This window comes from Capra hircus, chromosome 21 (genome assembly GCF_001704415.2).
Source record: "Capra hircus breed San Clemente chromosome 21, ASM170441v1, whole genome shotgun sequence".
Lineage (NCBI taxonomy): Eukaryota > Metazoa > Chordata > Mammalia > Artiodactyla > Bovidae > Capra > Capra hircus.
The window spans coordinates 21,839,461-21,853,114 of record NC_030828.1 but is presented as its reverse complement, the minus strand read 5'-3'; the positions used below and the strand labels follow the sequence as shown (position 1 = coordinate 21,853,114).

Sequence of the window (13,654 nt, the reverse complement as noted above, 5' to 3'; positions counted from 1 at the left end):
TTATGCACTTCTTTAAGAAGCAAGAATTTCTTTGATAGTTAAGGGAAAAAATGAGATTTTTAAAGACTTGCATGTAAAAGCAAAGACAAGTATAGTGTTTTATCCAAATACAATCCTTGAGAAGGGAATGGCAACGCACTCCAGTATTCTTGCCTGGGAAATCCCATGGACAGAGGAGCCTGGCGGGCTACAGTCACAAAGAGCCAGACACAACTGAAGCGACTTAGCACGCGCGCACACACATGACACATTATTACCAGGCACTTTGCTGGGACACACAAGATTCACCTCAGGTTGCCATGCCGTAGTGTTGGGATGGGTTTAAAGGCCAGATTCATACCATTGGAATTTGACCTAGAAATGCATTGTGCTCAGAAAGCTGCACAAGTAATAATTTAGGAGTAGAGGAAGGACAGGTGCCAAGAGATTGTGGTGGAGAGGAGGCAGAGGTGGAAGAAAAGTAGGACAAATCTCCAGGGATGGCCCCGGTGGAGGACAGTGTGTCTGTGTTTTGGAGTCAGATCTGGCCTCAAATCCTGGCTTTAGACATCTCACTCACTCTCTGAGTCTCAATTTCCTCATCTGTAAAATCGGGATACTAAACACCTTGCACTTTGCCTAGTATGCAGTCGGTGCTCAGTAAACAGAACACTGGGATGCTTTGGCCGTGTGAGGAGCCCAAATGGCCCAGCCCACCTGGCCCACCTTACTCAGGTGAAGCCTCTACCCCCACCATCACAGCAACCCTGGTTCAGGATGCAGCTCATGAGAGAAGACCCCAGAATGCTCTGAGCAGGAGCTGTGTGGGGCTCCCACAAAGGTAGGTTTCAGGTTCTTGGTTTTCAGCAAGCCGAAGGGGGCTGTACGTACCCCAAAGGAGATATAAGCGCCCAGCAGGCTGCCGGCAATGGTGGCGTAGCCTCCGGTCATGACAACGTGGATTTCAGAGAGTGTCATGTCTGCCAAGTAGGGTCGGATGAGTAGAGGAGCCTCAGTCTGCAAAAGGGAAAGACGTCAGACAAGCAGAGCTGGCCAGGCCAGGACGGGGGGCAGTAGAGATGTCCTCAGCCCCTGGGAGTGAGTGGGTCACAGTGAGGACTGGGGGACCCCAGGGGAAGAGACAGCAGGGAGGGGTGAGAACCAGCATCTGTACTTGGCTAAAGTTCTCAGAACCTTGGCAAAAGCCAGGCTTTGTCAAAGAACCCCCAGTCCTTCCTTCTGACCTGATAATGCTCCCCTGCGTCCAGTGCCTCCCACGTACAGGCACTCAGCTAAGCACCTGACACTCATCACTTCCAACCTTCTGGGAAGGAAGTGGTCATCCTCATGTTCCAGGGGAGCAGAAGATCAGAGAGGTTCAAAGAACTGCCTCTGTTCATGCAAAGGACCAGAAGCAGATGTAACTCCAAGCCTGAACTTCCAATAAAGATGAGGGGGTTGCCAGAAAGAAAGGAACTGGAGCACCAAATGATGTGTTTACTGCAGAGAACACGGGGAAGCCCTGAGGCATTCATTTACTCATTCGATAAATAATTCCAGCACACACTGTGTTCCAGACTGCTGTGGAAGAGGGAGAGAGACGAGGGGAGGAGGGCAGGCGGACAAGCCGGGGTAAGCAGTGGACCTCAGTAAGGAGCGGCATGATCTGACTTGTGAGTTGCTTTTTTTTCTTTTTGCTACACCCCAAGGCATGCGGAATCTTAGTTCCCTGACCAGGGATCAAACCTGCACCCCCTGCACTGGAAGTGCAGTCCTAACCACTGGGCCACCAGGGAAGTCCTGACTTGTGTTTTTAAAGGGCCACTCCAATGTGTATGTGAAGGATGGACGGTAGGGGCAGCGGTCATGGCAGGAAGAGCAGAGAGGAGGCGACTGCGTGTCCAGGTGAGAGGCAAGGGTGGCTCGCAGCAGAGGAGGAGACGGGCAGCGGGGCAGGTCTGGCACGTGGTGTGGGGCAGAGCTGGCAGGACTTGCTGATGGACTGGGAGCAGCTGGGAGCAAGGGAAGCAGAGGCAGGAAGGATGGCGCCTAGATTTTTGTTTGAAAGACCTCATGGAAGATGCCGCCATTTACTGTGAAGGGAAAGATTGGAAGACAAAGGAAATGGCGACCCACTCCAGTATTCTTGCCTGGAGAATCCAGTGTGCATTGGGTCGCAAAGAGTCAGACACGACTGACTCTCTCTCTCTCACACACACACACACACACGTCACACACGTGTCACACACACACGTGTGTTGAGGGAGGAACTCAAGGGTTCCGCTTGTTTAGCCTTAGCCTAGTGAATTATTTGGGCTTCCCAGGTGGCTCATCAGTAAAGAATCCACCTGTAATGCAGGAGACCTGGTTCAATCCCTGGGTCGGGAAGATCCCTTGGAGAAGGGAATGGCAACCCACTCCAGTATTCTTGCCTGGAGAATCCCATGGACAGAGGAGCCTGGTGGGCTACAGTCCATGGTGTTGCAAAGAGTCAGCTTAGCAACTAAGCTCTAGTGAATTATCTAAGGATATCCAAGTGGATGGTGAAGGGAGCAGTGGGATGTATACCAGACTGGAGTTTAGGGAGAAGTATTTAAGCCATGGGTTGCGGGGCGGGGCGCGTGGGGCAGGAATCCTCTAGGGACATGAGCAGACAGAGAAGAAGGCCCAGGCCCACCCACACTGAGCTTGAAATGATGCTGCTAATTCCTGAAGGCTCCCTACTCCCACCCAAGTTAATTCACCTTCAGAACTCTTCACAGTCTAAGATTTGTATTTCTCAACAAAGACCACTGATTACATTTGCAACATCTCATATAAAATAAATGCTGGTACTGAAGTATCTTTTCCTCTTTGCCTCAGTTTGAACATCTAAGGGACCTTGGACAATTTATCTGAGAGCACGCTTGCCTTTTAAAAAAAAAAAAAACACAAAAAACCCTTGAAATCAATACACTTGGACCAAAGCAAAAAAAAAAATTGTTGACATTCTCCGAAGTTTCCTAAACTGTCCATAGTTGCCATACTTCAGCACGTACGTCTTTTTGGTGACTTACATGTTGGGCGGGTGGGCCAGGACTCTACAGTGGTCACCATGTCACACCCCTAGGAAGACCAGGCCTTCTGAAAGGGACTCAGGAGTGACAGTCCCTTCAGAGTCAAAGTTATATTGGAAAATATTCTTTCAGAAAGAGACAGGGGGGAAAAAAGTCAAACTGATGATGTGGAAGGAACCCCAACCAGGAAGAAGAAGACGTGGATTCTAAGTCCTGGCTGATATTGTGGGATCTTGGCAAGGCATCCCCACCCCTGGACCCTAGTTTCCGCATGTATAAAAGGAGAACTTTGGGCTCCATCCATAGGATTCGTGAGCCTCTATGCTGAAGACAGCCTTCACCTAGGATAGAAGGTGGTGGGAGGTGCCAGGCAGACATCCTCCTCTTTGGCTGGACCCAGGCACAAAGTGTATTCCCCAAAGGAGCATCTCCAGGACCCCAGTGACCCTGGCAGGAGGTTTGATCGGCTCTTCTGATGATGGAAGCAGGGCTCTGGGGATGTAGGACCCCTGCCCTCCTTGGGGACAGGAGGCTACAATACCCACCTGGCTCACAAAGATGTTCCCAGCCACACTCAGGGTCTCTGTGGCCGTGGTGCCCATGGTGATCTGCATCAGCCAAGAGATCTGGAAGGAAGCAGGGTGCTTTTTGTGGGTTGGCATCAGCAAGCCCCAGAGGCAGAGACAGTTTGGGTGGAAGTACCATAAAAGCCTTCCTTCCAGCCCCGTTAGGACCTCCTCATCTACATTTCCCCAAAGATCCATTCATCTTCTCCTCCCATATCTCCATTGATGAGGGCTTCCCATCCGTGAAAAAATGATTCCCTGGTCAAATATAGAGCTTCCCGGGTGGTTCGTACAGTAAAGAATCTACCCGCAACGCAGGGGACCCAGGTTCCATCCCTGGGTCAGGAAGACGCCCTGGAGAAGGGAATGGCAGTCCACTCCAGTATTCTTGCCTGGAGAATCCCATGGATGGAGGATCCTGGAGGGCTGCAGTCCATGGGGTCACAAAGAGTCGGACACGACTGAGTGACTAAACGCACACACTGGTCATATATATTTGAGAATTGCTGTACACACACACCCTTGGAGATGGCCAACACTTGTTAGCTTAGCAAAGGCTCTGAGAAGTCCTGGATGAGACTTGTTTAAATTTGTTTAGTCCAGAATCTAGATTAGCTTCACAAAATTATTTGACCAAGGGACTTCCCTGGTGGTCCAGTGGTTAAAGCTCTGCACTTCCACTGCAGGGGATGTGGGTTTGATTCCTGGTCAGGGAACTAAGACCCCACATGCCATGCAGTGTGGCCAAAATTAAAAAAAAAAAATTTATTTGACTACGGGATCCCTTTACCTAGTAGCATTTACTAATCTGCTGTGAAACTAGAGTTTTTGTAGAAAGGCTTTGGGAAACACTGTATTAAAAAGTTCTTTCTTGGGAATTCCCTGGTCAAATATAGGGCCATAGAGTCCAGTGGTTAGGACTCTGTTCTCACTGCTGAGGGCCTGGGTTCAATCCCTCATTGGGGAACTGAGATCCTGCATGCTGTGTGGTATGGCAAAAAAAAAAAAAAAAAAAAAGGTCCTTTCTTCAATCAACATGAAATTTCTGGAATTTCTCTCTACTGCAAGTACCTCTAAGGCTGACTTTTCCCTAGTCTTTCTTCTGTAAGTGTTTAGAATCCTACCCCTAACCTCCTTCACCCTGGCCTTCTCTTTCTGACCCTTCATCCCCACTTCCTTCAGCCATTCTATGGAAGGTGTGATCTCAGGCTCTCTCTCACACTGACAGTTTGTCAGAGCCCCTTGGTTGAAGACATTCTCCAGATTTGGGGGTAACCGCCACCCTCATGGGCTTCCCAGGTGGGCTAGTGGTAAAGAACCGCCTGCCAATGTAGGAGATTAAGAAACGCAGGTTCGATCCCTGGGTCAGGAAGATTTTCTGGAGGAGGGCACAGCAACCCACTCCAGTATTCTTGCTTGGAGAATCCCATAAATAGAGGAGCCTGGTGGGCTATGATCCAAAGGGTCGCCAAGAATTGGACATGATTCAAGCAACTTAGCACACATGCTACCCTCATGCCTGCTCTGCACTCATAACATAATCACAGGCTCCATTTCTGGCAGCTGCCTAGTGTACTGGTTTATTCTGAGCTCAATCAGCTAAAACCCTCAGCATCTCTTGCCAGGTCCAATGTCATCCGATGCTGTCTCCTGCATCCTGGCTTCGTGCGGCAGATTTTATGAACATAAGCACAGAATTTGACATTTATATCAGCTGAGTCTGGCCCATGTGGCCCACTGCTCTCAAGATCTTTTTGGTATAAATTATTTTTCCCCGCGCATGCGGGCGTGCTAAGTCATTCCAGTCATGTCTAACTCCTTACGACCCTATAGACCGTAGCCTGCCAGGCTCCCCTAACACTTCTAATGCAGCCTCAATTCTAGAAACTACCCCCTCCAAAGACCCCACTGGACTGTGGTGCCAAGTCTCCTTAGTAGCATGACAAGAGACTGGGTGATAAGACGTTTGGTTAGTAGTAGACTCTGAGAGGGTGTTGACCCTAGGAGCAGGGGATGCTGGGAGGTCCAGTCTCTCAGGGCAGGGGGTCTGGGGAGAGTTTGGGCTTGGGAAAGCAAGGCATTCTGGGAGAGTGTGGGCCTGGACCAGGACCTTGGGAACTCACCTTCATGATCACCCACTGCATGAGGCCCACGTAGTAGAGAACTGACATGGCGCAGCTAAAGAAAACAATGATGGGCAAAACCTGCCAGGAAAGAGCACAGATCTCCGGGTTAAAGCAGACAGGCGGCAGGATATCACACAGGACCCCAGTCAGCCTGCTTCCTCCAAGAGCCTGCTACTCAGAGAACCGTCAGGGTCAGAGGAGCAGCTCTGAGTCCAGTGCGTGGAATTCCATGTGGGACCACTCTGGAGGCAGCTGTCCCTGTGGTAGAGCGGGAGGACTTGAGTTCACCACTTTTTAAGATACATATAGATTTATTTATTTGACTGTGCTGACTCTTAGTTGTGGCATGCAGGGTCTTCAGTCGCGGCATGTGGGATCTAGTGCCCTGAGCAGGGATGGAACCTAGGCCCCCTGCATTGGGAGTGGGGAGTCTTAGCCACTGGACCACCAGGGAAGTTCCGAGTCCCCCGCTTTTTATCACCTGCTTCTTCATCTGTAAAACGATGGGGAGGAAGTGACCACCTCGCAGGTTGTTGTAAGGATTTAAGGAGCCAGCTCAGGGCCCAGCACTTTGCGCAGGGTCTGTCCTCCACCCCGGGCTCAATCCCTGGCCCGTGACGCTGGCCTGAACCTCTTCCTATGCTTCGGGCTTCAATCAGAGGCCCTCGTCGCTCCAGTGTTCAACTTCTGCTTGGTGCCGGCGAGCTCCAAACGACTCTTTTTGTGGACCAGACACCCACATTTCCTCCTGTCACCCCATTTCCTATTCCCAGGCTTGCCACTGCTCTTCACTGACTCCAAGCCTCTACAGTTCTTCCTTCAAAGCTTCCTCACATCCATTCCCTCCTCCCCAGAGCCATGTGTTCCCCACCCCAGTGCTTCCTCACCGCAGACTGACCCACAGTAGCAAGGACTGGCAACAAGGCAAACATCCTTCAGCGAAGACAAGTGTGATGACCTATGGTGGGGCCATGCACTCCAGTAAGGAATTGAGTGAGGAAGCCCGTTCTGAGCAGCGTGGGATGATTTTCAAGATAGGTTGTGAACGGGAAAAACGGAAGGTGTAGAACAGGAAGCATGGTATGCTACTTTATGAGTAAGAAAGTGGGGGTGGCATGGTGGGTGCTCTTGTAAGCACAGATATCATTCGAGGAATATGCAAATGATCAGGAATGGCAGCTGCTTTGGGGATGAAAGTGGGTGGCTTGGGGATCAGGGTGGGAGGGATACTTGCGTGCATGCTCAGTCGCTTCAGTCGTGTCTGACTCTTTGTGACCCCACGGACTGTAGCCAGCCGGGCTCCTCTGTCCATGGGATTTCCCAGTCAAGAATACTGGAGTGGATTGCCATTACCTCCTCCAGGGGATCTTCCCGACCCAGGGATCAAATCTCCTGATTCTCTTGCATTGACAGGAGGATCCTTTACTACTGGGTCACTGGGGACGCCTGGGAGGGAGACTTACTTTTTACCAAATCCCCATTTGTACAGTTGGAATGTGCTATCTGTTCCAAACAGCTTTAAAATAATAAGTTATACAGAACTAGTAGCCCACCAGGCTCATCTGTCCATGGAATTCTCCAGGCAAGAATACTGGAGTGGGTTGCCATTTCCTTCTCCAAGGGATCTTCCCATCCCAGGGATCGAACCCGGGTCTCCTGCATTGCACGCAGATTCTTTACCGTCTGAGCCACCACGGAAAGCTGATAATGTGGTAAGCTAAAATGTAAAGTGGGGAAAGTGGAAAATTAAAAGTATTGGTGGTCCAGTGGTTTAAGAATCCACCTTCCAATGCAGAGGATGGGAGTTTGATCCCTGGCTGAGGAACTAAGATCCCACCTACTTCGGGGCAACTAAGCTAGCAAGTTGCAACTACTGAGCCCATTCACTCTGGAACCCAAGCTACAATTAGAGAGAAGCCCTAGTACTGCAATGATGAGTGGGGGTGCCAAGACGAAAGATCCCACTTGCCGCAACTAAGAGCCAGCACAGCCAAAAATAATAAACAAACAAATATTTTAAAATAGTTTTAAAAAAATAAAAGCATAGAAAGAAGGCTGGGAGGCACACACCCAAACTGTCAAAGTAGTTGCTCCCGTGTGCTAGGACTGTGGACGTTTTGTTTTCTTCTTTCTCCATTTCCAGTTTCTCACCTTCTATAATTTCTGATAAGAGGCAGACCCTTCTCAAGGGAGGGCAGGGCAGCACAGGCAGAGGAGGGCTTTGGGGAAGGTCCGTTTGCACTCACTGGGTTCGAGATCCCTGGGGAATATGCAGGTGGAAGGAGGGGTGCAAGGGCCAGGAGCTCAGAGGAGGGTCCGGGCCAGGCCTTGGCTGAGTGCATGTTGAGGCCACGGGGCAGATGGAGTTCACTGAGGAAACTTCCCTGGATGACAAGAGTAGTGACCAAGGACAGGGCCCTGGGGTCAGCGTCCCTGGAGGGTGAGGGGAGAAAGAGGGGTGCGTGGTGGAGACGGAGAAGAAATAGAGAGATCCGAGGACTTCCAAGACAGGGTGCGATGGAAACTGAGGGCAGCTTTCCTAGAGGAGACAGTCCATCAACAGTGCCAGACGCATGCATCTGAGAACTCTGGAAAAGGTAAGGACTGCGAGGATGCTTGGCACCTGGCGATTCCGGGGTCCCTGGTGACTTAGGTGAGAGCAGTGTCAGGGGGATGGGCATAGAAGCTGGGTATCAGGGAGCCCAGGAGGGAGAAGGACATGAGGAGGTAGAGACCACGGGATAAGCAACTCTTTTGAGAAGCTTAGCCATGAGGGAAGGAAGAGGGGCTGAGCAGACTTCCCTGGCAGTCCAGTGGCTAAGCCTCTGCGCCCCCAGCGCAGGAGGTGTGGGGTGAATCCCTGGTCAGGGAACTAGATCCCACATGCTGCAACCAAGGGTTCACACGCCACCGCTGAAGATCATGCATGCAGCATGCTGCAATGAGGAGAGAAGACTCCATGCGTCGCAACCAACACCCGGCACGGCCAAATAAATAAATAACATTTTTTTTTTCCCCACAGAGGGCTGTAGAGAGGGGTGAGGAGTGGAGGAAGAATCATTTTCATTTTTCAGAAGGGAGAATGTTGAGCAATCAAGTTCAAGCTCCAGTTCAAAATGAACTGGGACTACAGCACAGTCCCGGATGAGAGCAGAGACTCTGCCCAAGCAGCTCTCCTGGAGAAGAGAAACAAGCCTGGCCAAGGCAGTTTTCCCTCCCCCTTCCCAAATGAATGCCGCGGGTTTTATCTGGACCCGCTCCCCTCACATCTCTGTCACCAGCTCACTGCCTGGGAGATGTCACCTGACAGGAGACGCAGGCACTGGGTGGCGAAACCCTCTTCCTGCCCCGTGACTCCCCTGCTGCTGGACACGCCCCTAACACCAAGGGCGGAGATGGCATTCTCCTCCCGCCTGGAGGGAAACGCAGGGAGGATCACATACTGTCTAGGACCACCTCTCCAATCCATCATGCAAGGGACCACTAGGCAGCCTGGAGGATTTGCATGGATGACCCAGGCCAGGAAGAAAAGGCCCCTGGGGGGCAGTGGGACCTGACTGCAGAACTGGGGTTTCTCTAGGCATTGACCTAGAGACATTTTCTATCTCTGAGATGGGGATCTTTGATGGAAAGGCAGCTGTGACTGGCTGGGGAGGGATGGTGTGTGAAGGAGAGAGGTGATTTCTAAGGTGGGACATTCAATACTAAATAAGGTCCCTGGGGACGTTCCTGGTGGTCCAGTGGTTAAGAATCTGCCTTCCAATGCAGTGGAATACAGGTTCAATCCCTGGCCAGAGAACTAAGATCCCCCATGCCACAGGGCAACTAAGCCCATGAGTCACATCTACGGAGCCCGTGCGCTAGAACACGTGCTCCCCAGCAAGAGAAGCCACTGCAGTGAGAAACCTGAGCCCTGCAGCTGGACAGCAGCCCCTGCTTCCTGCAACTAGAGAAAGCCAGCACGCAGCAACAAACGCCCAGTGCAGCCAGAAGCAAGTTGGTTAGTTAATTAATAAGGTCCGTGAGTCCAATACGACCTCCCAGTCCAGGAAACAGACCCGGGCCTGTAGGATGTGAGATGGCTGAGACAGGGCAGGCAGCTGGGCAGTGCTCCCGTGTGGAGGAGGGAAGTGCCTTTAAGCCCCGCTGCTCGTGAACCGTGCAGTCCTGCCATGAGCCAGGTCCCCAAGGTGTGGTGACTCGAGGGTCCTCAAAGCAACTGAGAAGTGAAAGCTTAGTCTCTGAGTTGTGTCTGAGTCTTTGTGATCCCATGGACCATAGCCTGTCAGGCTCCTCTCTCCATGGGATTCTTCAGCCAAGAATACTGGAGTGGGTTGCCATTCCCTTCTCTTCCCAACTGAGGGATCAAACCTGCGTCTCCTGCATAACAGGCAGATTCTGAACCATCTGAGCCACCAGGGAAGCCCCAAAGCAACTAAGTTCGACATAAATTCACTTCACAGTGGAGACAGTGAGGCTGTGAGGTATTGGTTACCTATCCAAGGTTACACAGCTGCAGAGAGACAGGTACCTCCTGGCCACTAAACAGATTGCTAAGGACCTTCCATGATCCTAAGGAGCTATTCCCCCGGGCCAGTCCTGGAGGCTCATTTCTGTGTCTTAAGGAGAGGCATTCTCTCCAAGGGAGAGCCCAAGTCTATAGTGGCCTCGAGTCAGTCCTAACCACTGCTTCGTGGGCCCACTAGTACCAGCGCTCACCCTTACTCAAGGGAGAAGGAAGTTACAGCACCTCCAAACCAGTGGTTCCCAGGGTGTGGTCCCTGGACCAGCAGCATCACCTGAGTATTTGTGAGAAATGCAGATTTTTGAGCCCCACCCCTAGAGTTTCAGAGTCAGTCGGTCTGGGGTGGCCCCAAGAGTCTGGCCTTTCCAGATGCTGCTGGTCTGGACATCACACTCTAAGAACCACTGCTCTAGAGTCTAGACCAGACCCTCTGAGTAGACGCCACCTCCTTCCCTGGAAACAGGCTCTGAAGGCAGGACTAACCCCACTGGGGACCTGGCCCTGCTGCTTTCTCTCCCTGAAGGGAGCTGAGCCAAGGTTTCTGATGACTTCCCAAGGCTGTCCCCACAGCCTCTCCACACCCAGCCCCCAAAGCCTAAGCCTAGGGACAGAGCCCAGTCACCAGCCCCAGGCCATGACAAACCACAAAAGCCCAAAGCTGGCAGGACTAACCCCACTGGGGACCTGGCCCTGCTGCTTTCTCTCCCCGAAGGGAGCTGAGCCAAGGTTTCTGACGACTTCCCAAGGCTGTCCCCACAGCCTCTCCACACCCAGCCCCCAAAGCCTAAGCCTATGGACAGAGCCCAGTCACCAGCCCCAGGCCATGAAAAACCACAAAAGCCCAAAGCTCCCTCAGGGGAGAATGCTGGTATGTCCACCTCACCGCCAGCATTTCAGAAAGGCACAAGGGAGCTGCTCCAAGGCCAGAAAACCAGGGCAGGCCTCTTGATTTCCTGCTCATGCAGACACCACGGCCACCACACTTCCTTTCCATTCCCTCCTCTGGGAACCGTGCTCACTGTGGTTACCAGTGGACCCTTAATGACAGTCCATCGGCACTTTTCAGTTCATGTGTGCGTGTGTGTGTGTCTTAGTCGTGTCCGACTCTTTGAGACACTATGGACTATAGCCCGTGAAGCTCCTCTCTCCATAGGATTCTCCCGGCAAGAATACTGGAGTGGGCTGCCATCTCCTTCTCCAGGGATCAAACCCAGAACTCTTGCCTTGTAGGCAGATTCTTTACTGTTTGAGCCACCAGGGTAGCCCAGGTCTTATCTTACTTGACTTTTTGGGTCAGATTTGGCATTGATGACTACTGGGGACTGCAGAGGCTGCATCAGGCAGACGCCCCAAAACCCTGGGAAGATGAAAATGTTTTCTTTCTCCCCAGGCGTTCCTCGGGGAGAACATTTCAGCAGCACCGCTGAGCTTAGTGAGTGTGTGCGTGTTCCAGAGGCTGGAGCGACAGTAAAGGAAGGAGCGAGCGAGTGCTCCTGACCGGCCAGGAAGGGTGCGGGAGTCTGGCGGGGAGAGGTGATCATGTGTGTGGAAAGTTACTAGAAGGGAGATGGAGCCAAGCAGGAATGACTAATCAAGATGCTACTGCCAGGACGTGGCTGCCACGTCAACTGGGCCAGGGGAGATGGAGGGTTGAAGGAGTTTCGGGCAGACCCGGCTTCCTGGAGAACTGACACGCTGAACCCTGGCCCAGCAGGAAGCAGCTTGCAGTCTGAAAATCTGAGTTAGCTTGGAGACTTCCCCAGGCTGACACGGGCCAATAGCCCTGGACTAGGGCCACGTGATTCATGGGAAGGATGGAAAGAAAGCTCTTGAGTCTTCCACTCAACTCAGCACTAACAAAGCCACCTCCCAGCTGGAGGACAAGCCCCACACTCAGCAAGTGTGTGTGTGTGTGTGTGTGTGTGTGTATGGGGGGGGGGGGAGGAATGCAGGAGTACAGGGTGTGAGTGAGATTCCGTGATTAGGAAATCTGGTTGAGAAAGGGAGTCCTGTGTCCATGAAGCATCTGTCTGAATTCGTCCCTCATTCTGGCCTGCCTTCACTGAGGAGGCCACTGGCTAACACACTGGCCAGGAGTTTGGGTGGAGGACAGGGCATCCTGGGGGCCAGGGAACAGTTAGTGTTTGACTAGAAAGTGCTGAGCCTTGTTAATGATAAATCCACCTCTTTGTTTTTTCTCTCTTGACTGAACATCCAATCTCAAAGTCTTTAGCAACTGTGAATAGGTTTTAACTTTATCACTATTGTTGTTAAGGATGCTTTTTGTATTTAAAAGGGAGACCTGATGTCACTGACTTTTACTTAGTGTGAGGAAGAAAAGAGCACTTAATTAGAAATCCAACAACCCAGTTCTAGCCCTGCCTCCCTCTTAACCCACTAGGTAGTTGTGCCCAGGTCACTGCGCCTCTCTGTAGTGTGGTCTGACCATCTGTGATATAAAGGAGAGGCCTGAAGTCCACAGCACTCCATCTTAGCCCAATGGTCTCTGAACCCCTGGTTCTAAAATGTAATTCAGGGAGAGATGCAAGTAGCAGGTATGTGCAAATTATTCTAGAAAGGGAAGAAAGTAACAGTCAAAGTGTTAGTCACTCAGTCCTGTCCGGCTCTTTACAATCCCATGAACTATAACCTGTTAGGCTTCTCTGTCCAGGGGATTCTCCAGGCAAGAATACTGGAGTGGGTTGCCATTCCCTTCTCCAAGGGATCTTCCCAACCCAGGGATCAAACCCAAGTTTCCTGCATTGCAGGTGAATTCTTTACCATGTGAGCTACCAGGGAAGCCCCAGAAAGGGAGGAAAGACAAGCAGAAGATATTAAGAGGTGGCAAGAATACACAGAAGAACTGTACAAAAAAGATCTTCACGACCCAGATAATCACGATGGTGTGATCACTCACCTAGAGCCAGACATCCTGGAATGTGAAGTCAAGTGGGCCTTAGGAAGCATCACTACGAACAAAGCTAGTTGAGGTGATGGAATTCCAGTGGAGCTATTTCAAATCCTGAAATATGATGCTGTGAAAGTGCTGCACTCAATATGCCAGCAAATTTGGAATACTCAGCAGTGGCCACAGGACTGGAAAAGTTCAGTTTTCATTCCAATCCCAAAGAAAGGCAATACCAAAGAATGCTCAAACTACCACACAATTGCACTCATCTCACATGCTAGTAAAGTAATGCTCAAAATTCTCCAAGCCAGACTTCAGCAATACATGAACCGTAGACTTCCAGATGTTCAAGCTGGTTTTAGAAAAGGCAGAGGAACCAGAGATCAAATTGCCAACATCCGCTGGATCATGGAAAAAGCAAGAGAGTTCCAGAAAAACATCTATTTCTGCTTTATTGACTATGCCAAAGCCTTTGACTGTGTGCATCACAATAA

General features: G+C 51.2%; 1 protein-coding gene across 5 annotated transcripts in view; it reads right to left on the bottom strand.

Annotated features, from left to right (window-relative positions):
- The window catches only part of SLC28A1 (solute carrier family 28 member 1), a 75,153-nt gene that overhangs the window by 32,819 nt on the left and 28,680 nt on the right, over positions 1 to 13,654 (bottom strand). For all 5 annotated transcript variants that reach the window (XM_018066581.1, XM_018066580.1, XM_018066579.1 and 2 more), the window contains exons 9-11: positions 5,725 to 5,805; positions 3,581 to 3,661; positions 871 to 996 (exon numbers count right to left, since the gene is read on the bottom strand). In XM_018066581.1, the coding sequence (XP_017922070.1) occupies positions 871 to 996; positions 3,581 to 3,661; positions 5,725 to 5,805 (288 nt within the window). The remainder of the gene's footprint in view (positions 1 to 870; positions 997 to 3,580; positions 3,662 to 5,724; positions 5,806 to 13,654) is intronic.